The sequence below is a fragment of the Salminus brasiliensis genome, chromosome 2 (assembly GCF_030463535.1).
Source record: "Salminus brasiliensis chromosome 2, fSalBra1.hap2, whole genome shotgun sequence".
NCBI lineage: Eukaryota > Metazoa > Chordata > Actinopteri > Characiformes > Bryconidae > Salminus > Salminus brasiliensis.
This window is the reverse complement of record NC_132879.1, coordinates 27,914,251-27,932,554: the sequence shown is the minus strand read 5'-3', so window position 1 is coordinate 27,932,554 and position 18,304 is coordinate 27,914,251. Positions and strand designations below refer to the sequence as shown.

The 18,304-nt window shown below is 38.6% G+C and overlaps 1 protein-coding gene across 1 annotated transcript; it reads left to right on the top strand.

Moving 5' to 3' along the window:
- The first annotated feature begins 468 nt into the window (after positions 1-468).
- Positions 469-17,974, top strand: slc6a13 (solute carrier family 6 member 13). The gene is made up of 15 exons (XM_072672247.1): positions 469-650; positions 5,287-5,487; positions 7,240-7,374; positions 7,471-7,611; positions 7,712-7,799; positions 8,301-8,433; positions 9,416-9,550; positions 10,663-10,766; positions 11,135-11,259; positions 11,483-11,595; positions 13,665-13,802; positions 14,067-14,169; positions 15,056-15,156; positions 15,352-15,522; positions 15,612-17,974. The coding sequence occupies exons 1-15, from the start codon at positions 644-646 to the stop codon at positions 15,774-15,776; spliced, it is 1,860 nt and encodes a 619-aa protein (XP_072528348.1). The 5' UTR covers positions 469-643; the 3' UTR covers positions 15,777-17,974.
- Positions 17,975-18,304: the final 330 nt, after the last annotated feature.

Below are 18,304 nucleotides of genomic sequence, written 5' to 3'. Positions count from 1 at the left end.
CCCTTTGTAGCACTTGTTGAGGTTGGAGTTAAAGTCTATATCCTAGCCATCATCAAACCTCTGTGAGAAGAGTTAAAAAGAACATTGCATCCAAGAACATCACAAAACTAGAAGCCCTTTACAAGAAATGATTTCAAACATTAAATAAACATTTCATGTCTTTAACTTCACTATTTATTTACACTTCTCACTTATTTATTTATTTGCAATACAGCAACTATTTACAAAACACATTTCAGAATTTCTCCCAATGCCATTGTTAAGTGTCTCTTAGTCTTGTGGCCTTGCAGTGTTTTAATGTCAGTTCAGTCAGTGTGGTCTGGCCATGGTGGTCTTCTGACCCAGTGCCATATTCTCCCTTCTCAGCCTGCTTTCTCACTAAAGACAGACACTTTGTGGGCAGAATGGGAGAGTAAAGAGTTATGCAATCCTTCAATCACTCTCAGAGGCTGGACAGGCCTCCAGTGTGCTGGTTCATGAATGAGGGAGACAGAAATTGGGGGGAGGAGTTGGTAATGCTTCATTGAGGGCTGAGTAGTGAGCCTTAGCAGGATCCCTCCTGTGCCTTCAATCACATTAAATAGTCAAACCTTGAAATTTATTGCTCACATCCCTGAGCTGAAGACTGCACTGCAGAGTCCAAATGACAGGTGAGTACTGAGTCTTTTTTTGAACCAGCATTCTAGCTGCAAGCTTAGAGAACTAATACTCAAAACAGTGGTAACTGCTGATTAGAAAGGGAAAATGTCTAATTAGGACAAAAATCTGTAACAAACAATTAAATGAGTGAGAAATAAATGTTCTCTGTATTACACTCTCTACGTTATCTTCTTCTCAGTTTGGTGTTGCACTCTTTTTATGCTCTTATGTAATGATGAGGCTATTGCTGCAGGTTCTTAAATCAAAATTATTCCAGCAAGGGTCAACTTAGTGTCAGCACTGAGTACACATTTGCAAACTACTGGCATTTTTACTGGTTTTACTAGTCTTTTATTAATCACTGTAGAACCATGCTAAGTACTGAGACTGGTCAGTGATTCTACACCTTCAGCTGGAAAGTTACAAAGTCTCGGCTGAGCTACCAACGCGAACGGCATGTTTCGCACAAGTAGGAACCTGTCATGATGGGCTTCAAGGAATTTTACCTGTGTAGCATAGTTCATGTAGTACTTTTCCATTATGATGCCCATTATATACAGTAGGAGAGGTTCCAAAAACACCTCCGTTTTAGATCATAATGGTCAAAAACTTTCATACAAATGCAGCAGAACGTTTGAGATGTAGGTCAGTTCTAGCATTTCTGTGAATATATTGACTTACTAATCAATATTTACTGATGTCAAGGGTAATCCTAGATTTTTGGGGGAATAGAATGGAGGTTTTCTGTGTGACCTGATCTGGCCTTTGTGTGTAAACATGGTTCTAAGGCTGGAGTTTATTTAAAAAAAGTGTTAAGTTATAGCATCTGAGACTGAACTGTGTGATCTTTTATGGTTTAAACAGTAATGCTCTTGCTCTGAATGAGTGAACAGTGTTTCCTGCAAATATTTATTCTGTAACCACATAGTGCGGACTCCTGAAGAGTTACTGACCACTACTATGTCATCCTACAAGGATCTCCTAGTCCATTCTATTTCTGGGGTGCATACTAAATCACACCTAGTGAATGATGAATACATCTTGAGCCTATGGAGCTGCTGTGAGTTCTTGGCACTCAGGCCACTTTAGCAGTCCCCTGAGCCTGTGAAAACCAAGGTAAACTGTGATCAAACCCCCTGGCACAGAGGTTTCTCCTCAAATACAAAGGCCTCAAGCCACAGGCCCTTTTTCTATTCAGTGCTGCCAACACTTCATTCCCACAAGTTCCTTGTTAAAGCAAGAGTCTATTTTTACCCCCCTTGCCAGGCTTTTCAGTACTGGGCTATGGGGAAGCAAGGGATTGAGGCTGGGTTGGTGCTGGTTACCCCTTCCCCCCCTGCTCCACAAGGGAGGGAGGGAGAGTGAGAGAGAGAGCACATTCTCAAGGCTTCTGGCACTGCGGGATGCCCCGCCGTTTGTTGCTTGAAACCTCAAGTATGTCAAGGGAACAGTCGTCTCTGTCGTTCCTGGGGCGCGAGAGACGCAAAGCTGGAATGTCCTTCTTGTCTCAGACTCCTCAGCACAGGATCTGTATAGCCTGTGGCCTGAGGGCAGACTCCAATCTGACCAGGAGTCTTTAAATCCTAGAAATAACAGTTACTGCCATAATTGTGATAGGAAAAATGTAGCATAAATGTGATGGTTTCTCATTCGTAGATCACTTGATAGATTCTAAAACTTCAATGCTGAAAAAAATACTCTTTACATTGATCCTTGACCTTTGTCCTTAGCTTGACTCTATGCCAGACAGAAGTATAGACCAACACCCATTAATACAAAATCTAAACGAAATAAAAACTCTCAATGTTGAGCAAAAAAACGTCTCTTCATGAAGGAAAATCCCTTTATAACTGTTAAATGAAGTCAATGTAATTTTTTGTTTTATTCCAAGTAATTTTGAAGCATTTCTATTGGTCCATTTATTTTAGCACAATGTAAGGGACAACTGCCAGATTCAAACCATGTAGTAAAAAGTTTGTGCAACAAGGACGATATCTATAATTCCATATGAATGGCGTCATAAACTGAAGTAGTAACTCAGCTTCTAAGGGTTAATGTGTTTGATTCAGTCTCTAGAGGGACTGTTTTTCTCTTTCTTCTCTATAGCCACAGCAGAGCAGTGCAGGGCCTCGAGTGGCACAGAGAGCGGGCCGTTAATGCGAGCTGACAGGAGTGAACACAGTCAGAGAGCGTTCTGTTTGTGGGACAGAGAGAGCTCTTTCACTCACGCCACTGCCGGGTCAGGATGCTGTTGTAATTCAGCACTATGCGTGCAGCATAACTGAACGATATGGGCCTATAAAAGGGGCGGTATAATGAGAGACTGGAATGCTAAAGTTTGTTGTGTGAACTTCTGTAAATACACTAGGGATACATACAGTATGTATCGCAACTGTAAAATACATGACTGATTTTAGTTCATCTTTAATTCATAGAATCATCATATTTTGCAATTATTGTAGTAATAATTGTAAACAATACAATTGTAGTAATAATTGTAATTTCATTGTTTAATTCAAAATAATTGCAAGTATAATAGAACAAAGGGAAACACATTTTGTAATAAAATAAGGTCAAATGAACCTGTCAGATTTGTGTCTGTGGTATCTAGGTAGATACAGTCAAGCTTGCCCTTCTATTGGTTGGGCCCTCTCTAGGAACTGGACAAAAGACCTTATGTATATTAACAACCACTGACATAACTGAACTGAAAGCTCAGAAAAAAAACAAGATCATTCCTGTCTTTTTGGAAGGCTTCCAGATACAGTACATCACTCACTGAGAACACTAGCAGTGCCCTGCTATTAAATTTCTGCCATGATAAAAGAAGGTTATCCTTGCTTTTATAGGTTGCCTACCCCTTCGGCTGTGTAGTTGTTAGCATTGACACCCATGCCTATCAAATACAACACAAGTGTAGAATTTCACGGCCCAGTGGCTTGCTGTTAACACACTATTTTTTTGGTCTGTATTCTGTATTGTCTGTACAGTAGGTGGTATGGGTCACAAGATAGCTAACAACAAATGATCAGGGCTGTAAAGTTAGGGCTGTAAGGTGTAAGATTAGTTGAACAAACTGATTATAGTGTAAATGAAAGCTTTCTGTATTAATTACTGCTATCTAATATCACGCACCGCAGCCACATGCTCATAACTGTAAAACTGCATCTGTTTCTCATGCAAATGACAACAACAAAATGTATGTTTAGGACATTCTGAAGTGCCCCATGCTGTATTTTATGTTATTACAGTTGTTTTAGTGTGTTCTTAGTCTAGCAAACCAGAGTTGACTATCGCCACTCAGGTCCACTTATATGTTTTTCTAGAACTTTCTTTCATTTATTTTTACAGTTGATAATTTTACTATTATTTCCTTTGATTTCTTATTATTTCAACGTTTTCTGTTGCAGCATCTAAGGAATGGAATTCACAAACTTAGAGAAATCAGTACATGTCATTCTTCTACTGCTCAGCTGAAGTTGGGGCTTGTTAATCAAATATGTCAACATTAGTATACATTTTGTCTACTGGCCATTTCTGCTGCCTTCTTGTAAAACTTCTCCCTTTTTTAAGTTTTGTATTCCTATTACCCATTTTCTGCCCAATTTGGATCACCAGTTACCCAACCTGCACATGTTCTCAAATCAAATCAAATCAAATGAAATTTATTTGTATGCAACTTCACCAAGCAACTCACGTAATTCCTATGCATTGGTCAGCAGACTCCAGTGCACTGGGTTTGATGTGGGGAGACAGAGCCAAGCCAGTTGTCTCTGGGCCCCGGCTTGCGATGACCGGGATTAGAACTAGCGATCTTTTGGTCATAGTAACAGCACCTAATTCCGCTGGACCACTTAGGGCAAATCTTTCTTTCTTTTCTTTTTTTGCTTTGTGTGTGTGTGTGTGTGTGTGGTAATTATAGTTGTGTTGCATTGCCACTGTTGCACCGTTTGGGTATTTGTCTGTATTTGATATTTTGAATATTTCATCATTTTAGTTTGCTGTTTTAAAACTGTCCAAGGACTACAGACAACACTTCAGAACTAACCTTGTTAAAGGCTAACGGTGGCTCTTTTACAGTTTTTCTTTTGATTATTGAACACTGTCCCTGTCAAATAATAATAAAAAATCCACCTCCACATGGACCACCTCCATGATAAACATTTTCCATCTCTGACATTTCACACATTACAGTAGAAAATCGACCTTAATACAGTACAAACGTAATACTTTTACCTTAACCTTAATACTTGTACACAAGCTGTGTTTTACATTATTTTGTAAATTTTCTTACATTTTCTTACATTTATTATAACACTTAATGTAAATAAAAAATGTGTATGTTACATGAACAGATGTTTGATACAAACTGCAAAAAAAAAGATAAGCATCAGCTTTAGCCTGCAGCATCCTCAGTGAGCCTGTGGACAGAGATGACTTTACAAGCCATGTACAGATAAAGATAAGAATCCAAAGAATTCTCCTATCTTTACATGCCACAAAACAGGAGCATTCAAGACCTCTTTGAAGAGTTGTCCCATTCTATTCGAACAGGATAGAAACAAAGAAAGTCACGGCATGTTCTGTCTTTTGCTTGTTTTACTGTCCCTGTCTCTTTCATTCAAAACTGTTCTTGCATTGCTTTAGGAGAAAAAGACATTAGGTGTAAAATGGACCCTTCTAATGGTCTGAATCGGTCACTGGACATAGTGCCCACCACGGAAGAGAAGATGAAGGACAGGGGCCAGTGGAGCAACAAGCTGGAGTTTGTGCTGTCTGTAGCTGGAGAAATCATCGGACTGGGCAATGTGTGGCGCTTTCCTTACCTATGTTATAAGAACGGAGGAGGTAAGCAGGGCTACACAAGAAAGCAGAGTAAACTACTGTACAAGATCTTGCTGAAGAATGAACCTAAGCTACTTTTTAAAGTGTAATGTTTTCGCTTGTAAACCTAAATTGAAACAGATGTTTCACACTGATATAAGTCTCGGTGTTAAAGGAAAGGAATTTGGAAAGGAAATGTGTCAGACATTCAGTGTTAACTGATGAGAAGCAGCCCAGGCTAATTACACAACAGAATGTTCTGCTCTATTTTTGGGCTCTAGTGGGGTTTTTTTTTATTCATTTGTTTTACTACCCACTTTCACCTGAACCAGTAAACTGCATTTATGCTCCATTCAAAAAAAGACTGGCTTTGCAGAAAAGATATATAATACACATTCTACCAGTCTGCCTGTTTAATAGCTCACAACTGTTTCACCAAAAAGGGTTTTATGGAATCATATCACAAAACAATGTACATCAAAACATCCATCTGGAGATCTATCATCCTCTATCAGCTAATCAAGGACTTCTGAAGACAGTGATCAGATCCTTTAAGTGATTTCAAAGAAGAACCATTTTTGATACCAATTTTATTAAAGAGATGTGTGAATGTGAAGAACATTTTAATGGTTTAGAAAAGTGAATGCAAAGATTCTTTACCAATTTAAAGGTTCTTTATTTCATTACTTGAACCTAAACCTCAACCTAACCTACTACACCTAAACACTAACCTTAACCTGGCATAAACTTGACCTAATATACACCTTAAACTTAACCTACTACACCCAAATCTAACTCTAACCTAAACCTGGCCTAAACTTAACCTAATCTACACCTCAAACTAAACCTAACTCTAACCTTACACTGGCCTAAACTTAACCCAACCTACACCTCAAACTAAACCTAAACCTAACCTACTACACCCAAACCTAACTCTAACCTTAACCTTACCTAAACTTAACCCAACCTACACCTCAAACTAAGCCTAAATCTAATCATAACCTGGCCTAAACTTAACCTAACCTACACCTCAAACTAACCCAAAACTAACCTACTTCAGCTAAACCTAATATAACCATAACCTGGACTAAACTTAACCCAACCTACACCTCAAACTAAACCTAAACCTAACCTACTACACCCAAACCTAACTCTAACCTTAACCTGACCTAAACTTAACCCAACCTACACCTCAAACTAAACCTAAACCTAACCTACTACACTCAAATCTAACACTAACTTTAACACTTTAATCTAACCTACACATCAAACTGAACCTCAACATAACCTACTACACCCAAACCTAACTCTAACCGTAACCTAAACCATTTAATAGTTTAGAAAAGTGGATGCAAAGATTCTTTACCAATTGAAAGGTTCTTCCCTTTATTACCCGAACCTAAAAATAAACTTCAACTTCAACTACTTCAACTAAACCTAATTCTAACCTTAACCTACCAAAAACTTATTTGTCTTTTAAGTAGAGAATCCCACAGTATTTCTAACGTGACTGACAAGTCCTGTCCATGACTTGTTTTGTGTTCTCCAGGTGCCTGTGAAACTGACCTCTTGGTCTACTCACTGGGGTGTTGGGAACATAGCTGGCTCACTGGGTCACAGATGTTGTTTGAAGAGTCAGCGCTGTCTAGCTCAGAATATTGAACAAAATCATTAAGACATAGCCAATTACAGAATTTAGATGTACTGTGTTGAGTACTTAATTGTCCTGAAAGTTCAGATTGCATCATTACCTGTCCACGTCTTTCTATCACACAGGTGCCTTCTTCATTCCTTACCTGATCTTTCTCGCCACGTGTGGAATTCCTGTGTTCTTCCTGGAGACAGCCCTGGGTCAATACACCAGTGAGGGAGGGATTACCTGTTGGAGGAAAATTAGTCCACTGTTTGAAGGTTTCAACTCCACCTGACAACGCACTACAGGATTCTCCATTGTGGTCACGCTGGTCTTTTCTCTTTGAATCCATCCTACTCTTTTTTTACTTGCAGGTGTTGGATATGCCACTCAAGTCATAGTGGCCTTGCTGAATATCTATTACATTATAGTGTTGGCATGGGGGATCTTTTACCTGGGCTTCTCCTTCTCTGCAAACCTGCCATGGTCTTCCTGCAACAACACTTGGAACACAGGTGTGCTCATGTACCATGATGTGTTTGACTTTTTTCTGTGAAAGTAAAATGTCAGAGTGTCTTACCCGCACTGTTACTAACATTAAATTTTATTGTTTAGATGCCTGCGTGGAATTTCAGCGAAGGAATGAATCTATTGACCAAAGTCATCTGGAGAATGCCACTTCCCCAGTCATTGAATTTTGGGAGTAAGTATTTTAAGATGAGTCACAGAAGGGATATCATAATGAGTTTATCCTCTTTTTTTTTAATTAATTGAATTAATACATGAATAAGTCTTTTTAATCTTTGCTTAATCAGGGTTACTCTTTCTCTTTTCTCTTTGGGCCTCTTTTAGGTAGTTGCAGTAAAATACAATAAAACCTTAAAGCCAGAGTTGGATGAAAAATGTAGTTTTACAAAACTGTAGCCTTAATTAAAATATTTATCAGCCAAGACATGGTTCTTCTTGGGTTACAAAACGCATGTTGAAACTAGCTAACAATGCTTATGTTTATAGTTCATTTAGCATTGTGCAAATGTCATACATAAAACATCACACATCTGCCTCAAACTGCTGATTTGTGAAGTAGTCTTAAATATATATTTTTTTAATTACATAAAATTTCTGTACATTCGTAAATCTGTAACCTCCTACCTAAACGGCCTTGCCTAAATCTCTTGTTTGCCTCTCTGTTGTTTGCTTTTAGGAGAAGGGTCCTTAGGATCTCCTCAGGAATCGATGAGATTGGTGGGTTGCACTGGGACATGGTCCTCTGTCTGCTTCTCGCCTGGATCCTCTGCTACTTCTGCATTTGGAAAGGTGTCAAATCCACTGGCAAGGTGCATCATAAGCTCACTGGACAGTTAGTTGCATGCATGATTTCTTCTTTAATAATGTGTTCCCTTGCCTTAACCCCCCAAAGCATCATTATGTAGCATTTTAACTATAAAATAACAGCTTCAAAAGAAATAATTTAAATTATTCTGACGCTCCACTGAATTGTAAAAGGCAGAGAAGCGCCGCTGTCATTCCCACTCCTGGCTGAGCTTTGATAAAGCAGAGTTATACTTTATAGTATATACTTTATAGTATTACTTTATTCCATCATGTCTACATTTTTTAATTGCACTTATAGTTCTGTAGCACTGATAGTTCTGTAGCTCAGTGTGAATTCCACTTACAAACTATGGAGGGAACCAAGGAGCAAAGAATTCCAATTCTCTCATAATGCTGCTTTAAACCCTTTAAACTCTGTATGTAAGCCCATACGTCATTACTTTCATAATTTAAATTCTAAAATAGAACCCTGTGGTACTATCTAGTAAGATAAGCAACAGCACAATAGTTTTTAGGATTAGCCTTAGGATTAATAACAGGGTCATTAAGGTATATAACCTTAAGGGGTTGGTAACATTATAAATCCTGACACGTAAAGATTATACCATTCTCTTAAGATTTAGCCCAGTCTTCCTTGGTTGCTTAGTCTTAGTTGTATTACATCATGTTTATTGAATTGGTGTTTAATCACTCGGATTTAGACCTGTACACTCTACAGCTTGTATATGAAGCAGCACATTGGGGAGGAGTAAACTGACATGGAAAGAAACTCATACAATCTTACCTTACGAAATTGACATTAATATTAGTGCAAAGTGATGCATAGCCAAGTACTAAAGAAGTGAGAGAAAATGTGACTAATTTTTTTGTCCTGAACGTCTATGTGTCTGTAAACATTAAAAAAAATACTGAAAAGAATTCTAAATAATGGCACTACAGAATTACGGCATTAAAGAATGTTTCATTTTGACTGTGACCTACCAGGTTGTTTATTTCACGGCCACATTCCCCTACGTGATGCTGCTGATTCTGCTAATCAGAGGGATCACTCTGCCAGGTGCCTCTCGGGGGATCCAGTTCTATCTTTATCCTGACTTGGGACGCCTAGCAGACCCACAGGTATTGAGGTCCACTCATGATTCTGACACTGTCTTTTAGGTATACAGTCCAGAAAGGATTCAAACCCCTAGATTTCATCCACATTTAATAGTGTAACAATCAGAATGGACTAAACTGAAATGGAATGAACTGGAATTTTAGGTTATGGGTAATCACATGTTGGGCAAATTGTGGGAATCAACTGGTAAAAATCTCAATTAACTTTGATTCCAGGTTGTAGCACAACCAAATGTGATCACATTAAAGGGGGTGAATAATGTCACTCTAGCTTAAGTGGTCTATAGTCAGTTCTGTTGGAGTATACACTTTGTTTACTGTGTTTTGAAGTCATTAGCTGCAGTTTAGCTTGAACCCGAGGTCTTCTGGGGTGAAAACTGTAAAGGAGTTTTTTCCTTTTACACAGAAGGGGTTCAACCAGGTGGTTGACATGTACGAGAGCTGAATGCCCAGCGTGAAAACACTGTTTGTTTCATCTCTTGATAGTGTCCAGCTGTGCATTTTGACCTTTGACCCAGTTTCCCCATCTGCTACAATAAGAGGGCTCCCCTATGGGGAGGAAAAACAGTGAACAGAGCCAAACAGAGCCAAAAAGACAGACCAGTGTAGCATTTAGATTTTCCCTTTATAAACATTTGGTGTATCTTTTAAGCCATGAACATCTTTCTAGTCAAAATTGCGCAGCCCTCACACAATCAAATTTCTGGATACATCTTTAGGAAGTTATCCACCACTTTACAAATGGGAATACTGTGAAAATACAGGGCTCTGTAATTCAGGTTGGACAAGTAGAGTGAAAAACTGCTGTCCTCCACACAATATGGGATTATGCTGTTTCTTCACTGTCAGGGTTTGAGTGAGTTATGCAATTACTGAGCTTTCTTACTTATTTTTTCTTATGCTTTTGGCCTGAAGCAGTGCACCTCAAACACATTCTTGCTGATTTATACTTTCAGAGATGACAGACGGGAGTAATTATGAAGCAGCTGCATGTCGCATTTGCTTGTGCCTTTGGCGTCACTTAATTTGGCTTCATGTGAACCCCACAAACTGAAAATACTAGTTGTGAAGACATTGTCATGCAGTTGGGCTTTCATTCCTCTGATCTTTTCCAGGTATGGATGGATGCAGGAACCCAAATCTTCTTCTCCTATGCTATCTGTCTGGGCTGCCTTACGGCACTGGGTAGCTACAACAAATACAACAACAACTGTTACAAGTAAGATAACTAAGAGAGTTGCACAGTGGAAACGTTTTAGGGCCTATTTCCCAGACTAAGAAGAATTTACAATAATGATTTTCCATTGGCACTGGGATTAAATGCAAAACTAAGCATATTCAATGTCTTTTAATTGTGTGAAAATGTTAATGTAATTGGGCCAATAAAACAGCCCCCCAAAAGTACGTTGGACACAAAATGTTACATTAAAAGTTAGGAGTTATTATTTTGTTTTGTGACATATAATGATATATATTGAGTATGAGACTACACTGTATCATTAGAAATATGAGCACAGGTCAATTTGGGGTTTTGCACCTGAAGTCTTATAGCTTTCAGTTCATCCATTGACTCTCTTTGACCCACAGAGATTGCCTGGCCTTGTGCTTCCTCAACAGTGGAACCAGTTTTGTAGCTGGATTTGCAATTTTCTCTATTCTGGGTTTCATGTCTTTTGAGCAGAATGTACCTATTTCAGAGGTGGCAGAGTCAGGTGAGTGCTGTTGTTCATATAGGCTTCTCATTACTGCTGTAAGCTGTAGCCTTAATGCGTTGTTGGGAAACTTGCCTAAATCTAACATGTGGAATGAAAAAACTGATTCAACTTGTTTTTGAACAATGGACAGAGACGGCTTTACAGATGACAGATTTTAAGGGACAGCAGTTGAGCAGTATGTACAGTACTATGTGCAAAAATTTATAGCCTACATTTCCAGGTCCTGGACTGGCTTTCATTGCTTACCCACGTGCTGTGTCCATGATGCCTTTCTCCCCTCTTTGGGCCTGTTTCTTCTTCATTATGATCGTGCTACTTGGCCTGGACAGTCAGGTAAGGTCATGTTTGTAATAAATTGTGCATGAAAATAGTATGAAAACAGTATGAGTATGAAAACAGCAGGTTACACGTGAGAGACACATTGTTCATTCAGAATACTTTTTTTTTTTTGAGCTGTGGAGATCTCTAAACCATTACCACACACTATTGTCCCTCTCAGGAGCAAACAACATTAACATCAGAAGCTATAACATTAAAACCACCTGCATAACATTGTACAGGCCCCCCTTGTGCAGCCGAAGCAGAGCTCACCTGTCCAGGTGTGCACTCCACAAGACCTCTGAAGGTGTCCTGTGGTATCTGGCACCACAACATTAGCGGCAGATACTAGTAGTGTAAATTGTCATATGGATCACATCCTCCATGGATCACATCTATGAACTTTGTGGCTTGCCCATTTTTCATGCTTCCAACATATTGAACTGATTGCTCACTTGCTCCATAATATGTATATCCCACTCTTTAAGAGGTGGCATTGTATTGAGATAATCGATTAATTTACTTCACCTGTGAGCGGTTTAATGTAAAGGATGATTGGCAAACACTCCTCGCTGGCCAGAAAATGCTGTTCTGGTTGTACATTCATTCTCTTTTCCACAGTGCCATCTAGTGGAAAAGAGGATCAGATGGGAATTTTTTTTCTTGGAGTTCTACAGGCCTGCATAATTATGACCCCACACCCATGTAAAAGATGAACCTGAATTTGTACTGTACCTATGATAGACTGGGTTTTAGATTTTACCACACTGTCTTAATCAAATTGTCACTGAGAAATCATGGCTAAAATGCTCATATCCCACTTTTAAAAATAAAGATGAAAGCAAACCCATTTTTTTTATATACCATAGAACAGGGTGGTTAATTATGTTTGTGGAGGGCAAAGTTGGTGATTTTACAGTTCAAGAGTATTACAGCAGGCAACTCACTAAACATCCTGTTCTAGAAAAACAAAACACACAAACATAATCTTCTAGAACATCTACACAATGAACACAACAAAGTCATTTTCATGTTTCTTTGACTTGCAATAGAGAGAATAGTATATCTAACATTGCTACTCAGGGCTTGCCACACTGTTAAATGCATTAAGCAAGTTTGGTTAAACGGGTAGGACAATGCTTGTGAGAGCTGCATAACTTAAGTCATGCTCCTGTAAATTCTGTAACATTACTCTACAGTGACAGTCCACATGCTTCTTTCACCTTCAGTGATGATTCCGTCTCATCCAGAAATGCATGTGTAAAGCGTGTACTTCTTGAGGGATGCCTCAAAGTGCAAATTTTACTTTATATATTTATATATTATATTTTAGTAACTGTAGGGGGAGCCCAAGAGCAAGAAATAGCATTTGTTGCATAATACATTCATTAAGTGTTTCAAAGAACAATGCACCCAACCCAAAAAAAAACGTTTAGGTAGCTTTATTATTAAGAACACAGCTATCACAGAACAAGTATACTCAAACACTGAGTGAACTATGATTTCCCCTTGAGGTCTGTCACTTTGAGATCTGACCAAGAAATTACGTTTGTTGCTGGACCTACATGCTGACAAATCTTGCCCAGAACCTGTGGATTAGATACACACAATAGTTCCCAGCCTAGGCTCCCATACTATGCTGGGAAAACATACTATCCTATGTTTTGAAAACTCCCTTACAGCAGCCTATTGGTCACACAATTGGAACAGTCTAACCAGGTTGCGTGGTGATGTCACCCTTTCGTCACCTGAAAGGTCCCCCCTCTTGCAATTGATGTGCTTTTTTTTCTTTACAGAAATGCATTATAATTATAAAACTAATATTTTTAAACACATTATGCTCTGGAGGTTCATCTTCCACCATACAAAATAATGTCTAGCAATTGGTTTGTAGGATTTCAACATCCAATCAGAACATGGATTTCTAACCATCACTGATTACACACAATAATATAATACTTTTATATTTTAACAGCTAATTTAATAATACTGTAGTGTATAAAGTCATCAAAAGACATACTTCTACAAGAAGGCTGTATGGGCTAATCCAGACTTAATGTTGTGCTCACTCTCTTATCATTTAGTTTGTGTGTGTGGAGAGTCTAGTGACTGCAATGGTTGACATGTACCCATCAACGTTCCGTCGTAAAAATCGCAGAGAACTCCTCATCCTCGCTGTGGCCATCCTCTCCTTTCTCTTTGGCTTAATCATGCTAACAGAGGTACGTTTATTGACATCTGTCTATACAACACTACCCCTCCCACATACCTAAGTAAGCTTCATGACCATCTCTGCAGTCTCTGAGACACTGATAGAGAAAAAGCAGAGCAGACTGTTAGCTTGACCACTGGAGCATTATAGCATGAATGAATGAATGCACATCATTGTTAATGAACTGTCTACATAAGCTGATACTTAGTTAAGAACAGCATTATGCAGCCGTCCACAAAAAGTACTAACCGAAATTATAAATTTTATTTTGTAGGGTGGAATGTACGTCTTTCAACTTTTTGACTACTATGCAGCCAGTGGGATGTGCCTTCTCTTTGTTGCCATTTTTGAGACTATTTGCATTGCTTGGATTTATGGTGAGAGCATGGTTTTATTTATGTTTTTCTGTGATTTAAAAAAATATCTATTATTTTTTACATTTTATTAGTTTCCCTGTTAGTTAACTGTTTAATGATACCAGGAACAACATTTTGTTGTATTTAGCGTTTGCATACATTCTTCCACCTCCAGACATATTGCAGATCTATAGGCCCAGTTTTTCATTGCTTCACAGAACAGAATCCTAAAATGTCTGTGGAGCGATGAAGCTAAACTGATACTCGGGCCTATGGATCAGCGATATGTCTGGAAGCACATCGGTGGCTCAGTGATGTTCTAGGTCTGCTTTGCTTCCTCTGCCACTGGAAGTCAGCAGCGTAAGCAAGGATAAATGGATTTTCTGTGAGGAAGCTGAAGCTTAGATGTCGTTGGATGCCCCCAAGCATACCTCAAAGTCCTCAAAGGTGTTTTTTCAAAAGAATTTGAAGGAGGTTGCAGCATGCAAACCCAAGAACATTACTGAACGTTCGTGCGGAATGGGCTAAGATTCTTTAGGAATGCTGGCAGAAGAGGGTGTCTGGCTATGCAGCAGGTCAGCAGAAGAATAGCAGAAGGGTGCTCTACTAAGTACTGAAGACATTTGTCATGAAGGGGTTGGATACGTCTGACACTTCTTTAGTCATTATATTGTTATATTAGTTGTGTTGAGCTATTTAAGTTGATCGGGTTTGATTGGTTTACTGCAAACATTCTACTTTTTGCTAATTAACCTATTTTACAATTGAGTTGAATAATTTCAATCGTATATCAAAGCTCTGCTGAGTCCAAGCTCTAAGGATTTGTATATATACATTTACACACATGCTGCACATGATTCTGACTCAGGATTTAGCCTGAAAATGACTACTGTCTGTGGTTTCTCAGGTGCTGACCGTTTCTATGACAACATTGAGGACATGATTGGCTATCGACCTGGACCTTACATTAAGTACTGCTGGTTGTTCCTGACCCCAGCCACTTGCTTTGTATGTATTAATTTAATCTTATTTCTTAGTCTTATTTTGAATCCCAAAATATTGAATTTGGAAAAAGTGTTCAGCGTAAGCTTACTTACTGTGCATTATTTAGATATATGGTATAAAGTAAAATCATCATATTCATTTTATAGTTTAAAGTTTATAGTAACTCACAGTAATGTATTTTTCACCTGTATTCTGTAGGGCACCTTTGCATTCTCTCTGATTAAGTATACTCCACTGAAGTACAACAATGAGTATGTGTACCCATGGTGGGGCTACGCCTTGGGCTGGCTGCTGGCTTTGTCCTCCATGGTCTGTATCCCTCTGTGGATCATCTACAAGATGGTCACTGCCAAAGGAACCCTCCGAGAGGTGCGACCCCCTGAATTTGTCAGCAACATGCAGGTTGTTATTATCGTAATTACGGCTTTTTCTCATTACTTTTTTTTTGTCCTATTTAGCGATTCAGTGAGCTGTCCACACCCTCCCCTGACCTCCCTAAAACAAGGCGGGAGCAAGAGAAGCTGCAGGCCATATTTTCTGCTGATGGGGAGAGTCTTCGCCAGAGAGGAGCTCCCACCAAGGACGGATACTTTCCTGTCAATGAGAAGGAATCTCACTGCTGAATCTCATAATGCCACAGGCTGTCATGGCCCACCTTATGTTTCTGTAAAGGTGGTGGCTGGAAACCTTACACTGATACCTCACTCCGTTAACGGCAGCCAAATAGCACCAAAACAGAGGAAAATTGAGGTCCTTTTTCAGCTTCCTTTAAGTCTTCGAACTGTGCCGTCACCGTCTGTATGGACCTTTTTGATGTACTGTTGTGCAACGTTTGGCCATAGAATAAGCCTGCCGGAAATCATCTAGTCCTTCTTGTAGGTCCCTCTCATGTTTTCTCTGCGATTCGATTTCAGATTTTATTGCGAGTATTATGGAAAATTCAGCAAATAACACAAATTCTAGCCAAATAATAAAAAACTGTCCTCCCAAGTTTAAAGAGGGGCTGACGCGAATGGAATGCCAGCACTGTAATTTTCTATTTTCTGGTTTTGTTTTTTTTTTCCAAGGAAAAAAAGGCAGACCTGATAAACATTTCACATCTTAAACCTGGCTTAGTAAAACATGGCAATAATAAATAGAAGATGACTGTATGGCAAATACAGAACTGTCCATAATTTTCAATACTGTGTGTACATTTCAGTATTATGTTGGACAGACATTCAACAAAAACCTGATGATGTTACATGGAGGAATGGATACTGCAACTCTCCACTGAAGTGATTGCTCTGGTCTGCTTTCTAAGGAAGCACGTTTATATTTTAGCTTTCACATAGAGATGTGACTTTCTTTTATAACTGAGGCCACATGTTAAAGCACTGCAATAGTGTCTGTGTGGCAGAATGTTGGGATTTGTTTCCTTGCAGTTCTCTAAACAAAGAGGACAGAGGAAAAAAAAATCACGGTAGTGTTAATATTACAGTTGACCATATAGTGCAATGCAATGGACCGATATCACATCTGTAAAAAAGACAGTTTGAAAACTAGTATTAGAGTAACTCTAATACAACTGAATACAGTCTTTGGACACTATTATTGAAATGTCTTATATTAATGCTAAAATAAAAAAAATCACAGATCCTTCACACCAAGGTGGATAAAAGTGACAGAAATCTGGTCATTAAATAAAAAAATTTTCGATGGACAATACATATACCAAGATTTGACGGTGCGTGTGCAACTGAACTGTACTGCTATAAGTACACAAATACAGTTGTTGATTTTATTAAACTGTACTTGTATTAAAGCTTGTAAGAATCCTGTACAATAGTTCAACATTATCATCTGTCAGTTTTTTTTTTTTTTTTTAGCTTTTTAGACCTTAGATTTCAGATCAAATTTAAGTATATGATCTTTTTGCCACTATTTAGCCAATCAACTGTTCCTTCTGCATCCAATATTCTGACCTGCTGTGTTTACAGAGGGTCATTACATTTACTTAGTAATGCGTACTAAAATGTGGATGGATTTAAACTTCCATCAAATGGTACTACTTTCCTTCTGCTCCAGTATATTTGCCAGGAAAGGACTCTGCTTTTCACTTAATTGCATTTTAGTCCTTAACTTTAGATTTTCTATTTACTTTCATTATGTCATTATGTGTATCAGTGCTGTTTTCAAAAATTCACATTTTTGAGGTTCATCATTGTTTTTTAGACCCATAATAGGGGCCGGATTTCTACACAGTTTTCCAGCACATCTGATTGACATGCTGTGTTAGGAAAGAGAAAGCCAGACTCTGCTGGATTACGGTCCTCCATTCTTTCTACCACTCTTGTAGACCAAAAGTAGCCTGAAAAGAGAAAAACGACACCCATCAATCTGCAGTTGCTACGCTGATAGATGCTGTATGTATCTAAAAAGTTCCACCCCAGTCAACATCCACTGTTGAATCAACATTGAAGTCACATGTATTTCAATACTGATTCAATGACCAAATGTTTTCTGGGACTGCAGTTCGTGGTTTATGGGTCTTTTATTATTTTATTTTTTTTAGCTATGTTGTTTTTGGAAGGACATTTATACTTCTACTTCAGTCACTTTTTCACTGAAGGAACAACACTTTTATTGTAGTATGCATTTAGGATACTCTACCCACCTCTGTTTGTGTATACCACTCTTCTTCTTGTAATGTGATGAAGCAGCATGCGCAGCGACAATGACTAAAACTGTGACCAGTCGATATGTATATAATATGTAAAGAATGGTTAAGTTTTCTTTTGAAGCATTGAAAAGATTATGATAAATATACCAGTTAAATCCATTTAAAGTGGTTTCTTGTCTTTTTTTGTTGGTATTACTGTTTTTACTTTTTCAGATCTGTTGTCCATGCACAAACAAGAAGACATCACCTCAAACAAAAAAGTCCAGATAATGATAATAATAATGATAGGAAGTGTGGTTGATGTGGCGCAACAGATAACACCACCACCTACCATTGCGTTACAACAACACCATGTGGGAGACCAGGGTTCGATTTCCGGTCTGGGTGACTATGCTGCGCTACACCAATAAGAGTCCTTGGGCAAGATTCCTAACACTACATTGGCCCACCTCTGTAATACGAGTAACCTTGTAAGTCGCTCTGGATAAG

Bases quoted from the DNA above. Each gene is read 5' to 3' on its own strand.
- slc6a13 (XM_072672247.1), top strand. The intron at 7,612-7,711 runs GTGTGCTCATGT...TTTATTGTTTAG, and splicing joins CAACAACACTTGGAACACAG to ATGCCTGCGTGGAATTTCAG. The intron at 11,260-11,482 runs GTGAGTGCTGTT...CTACATTTCCAG, and splicing joins TTCAGAGGTGGCAGAGTCAG to GTCCTGGACTGGCTTTCATT.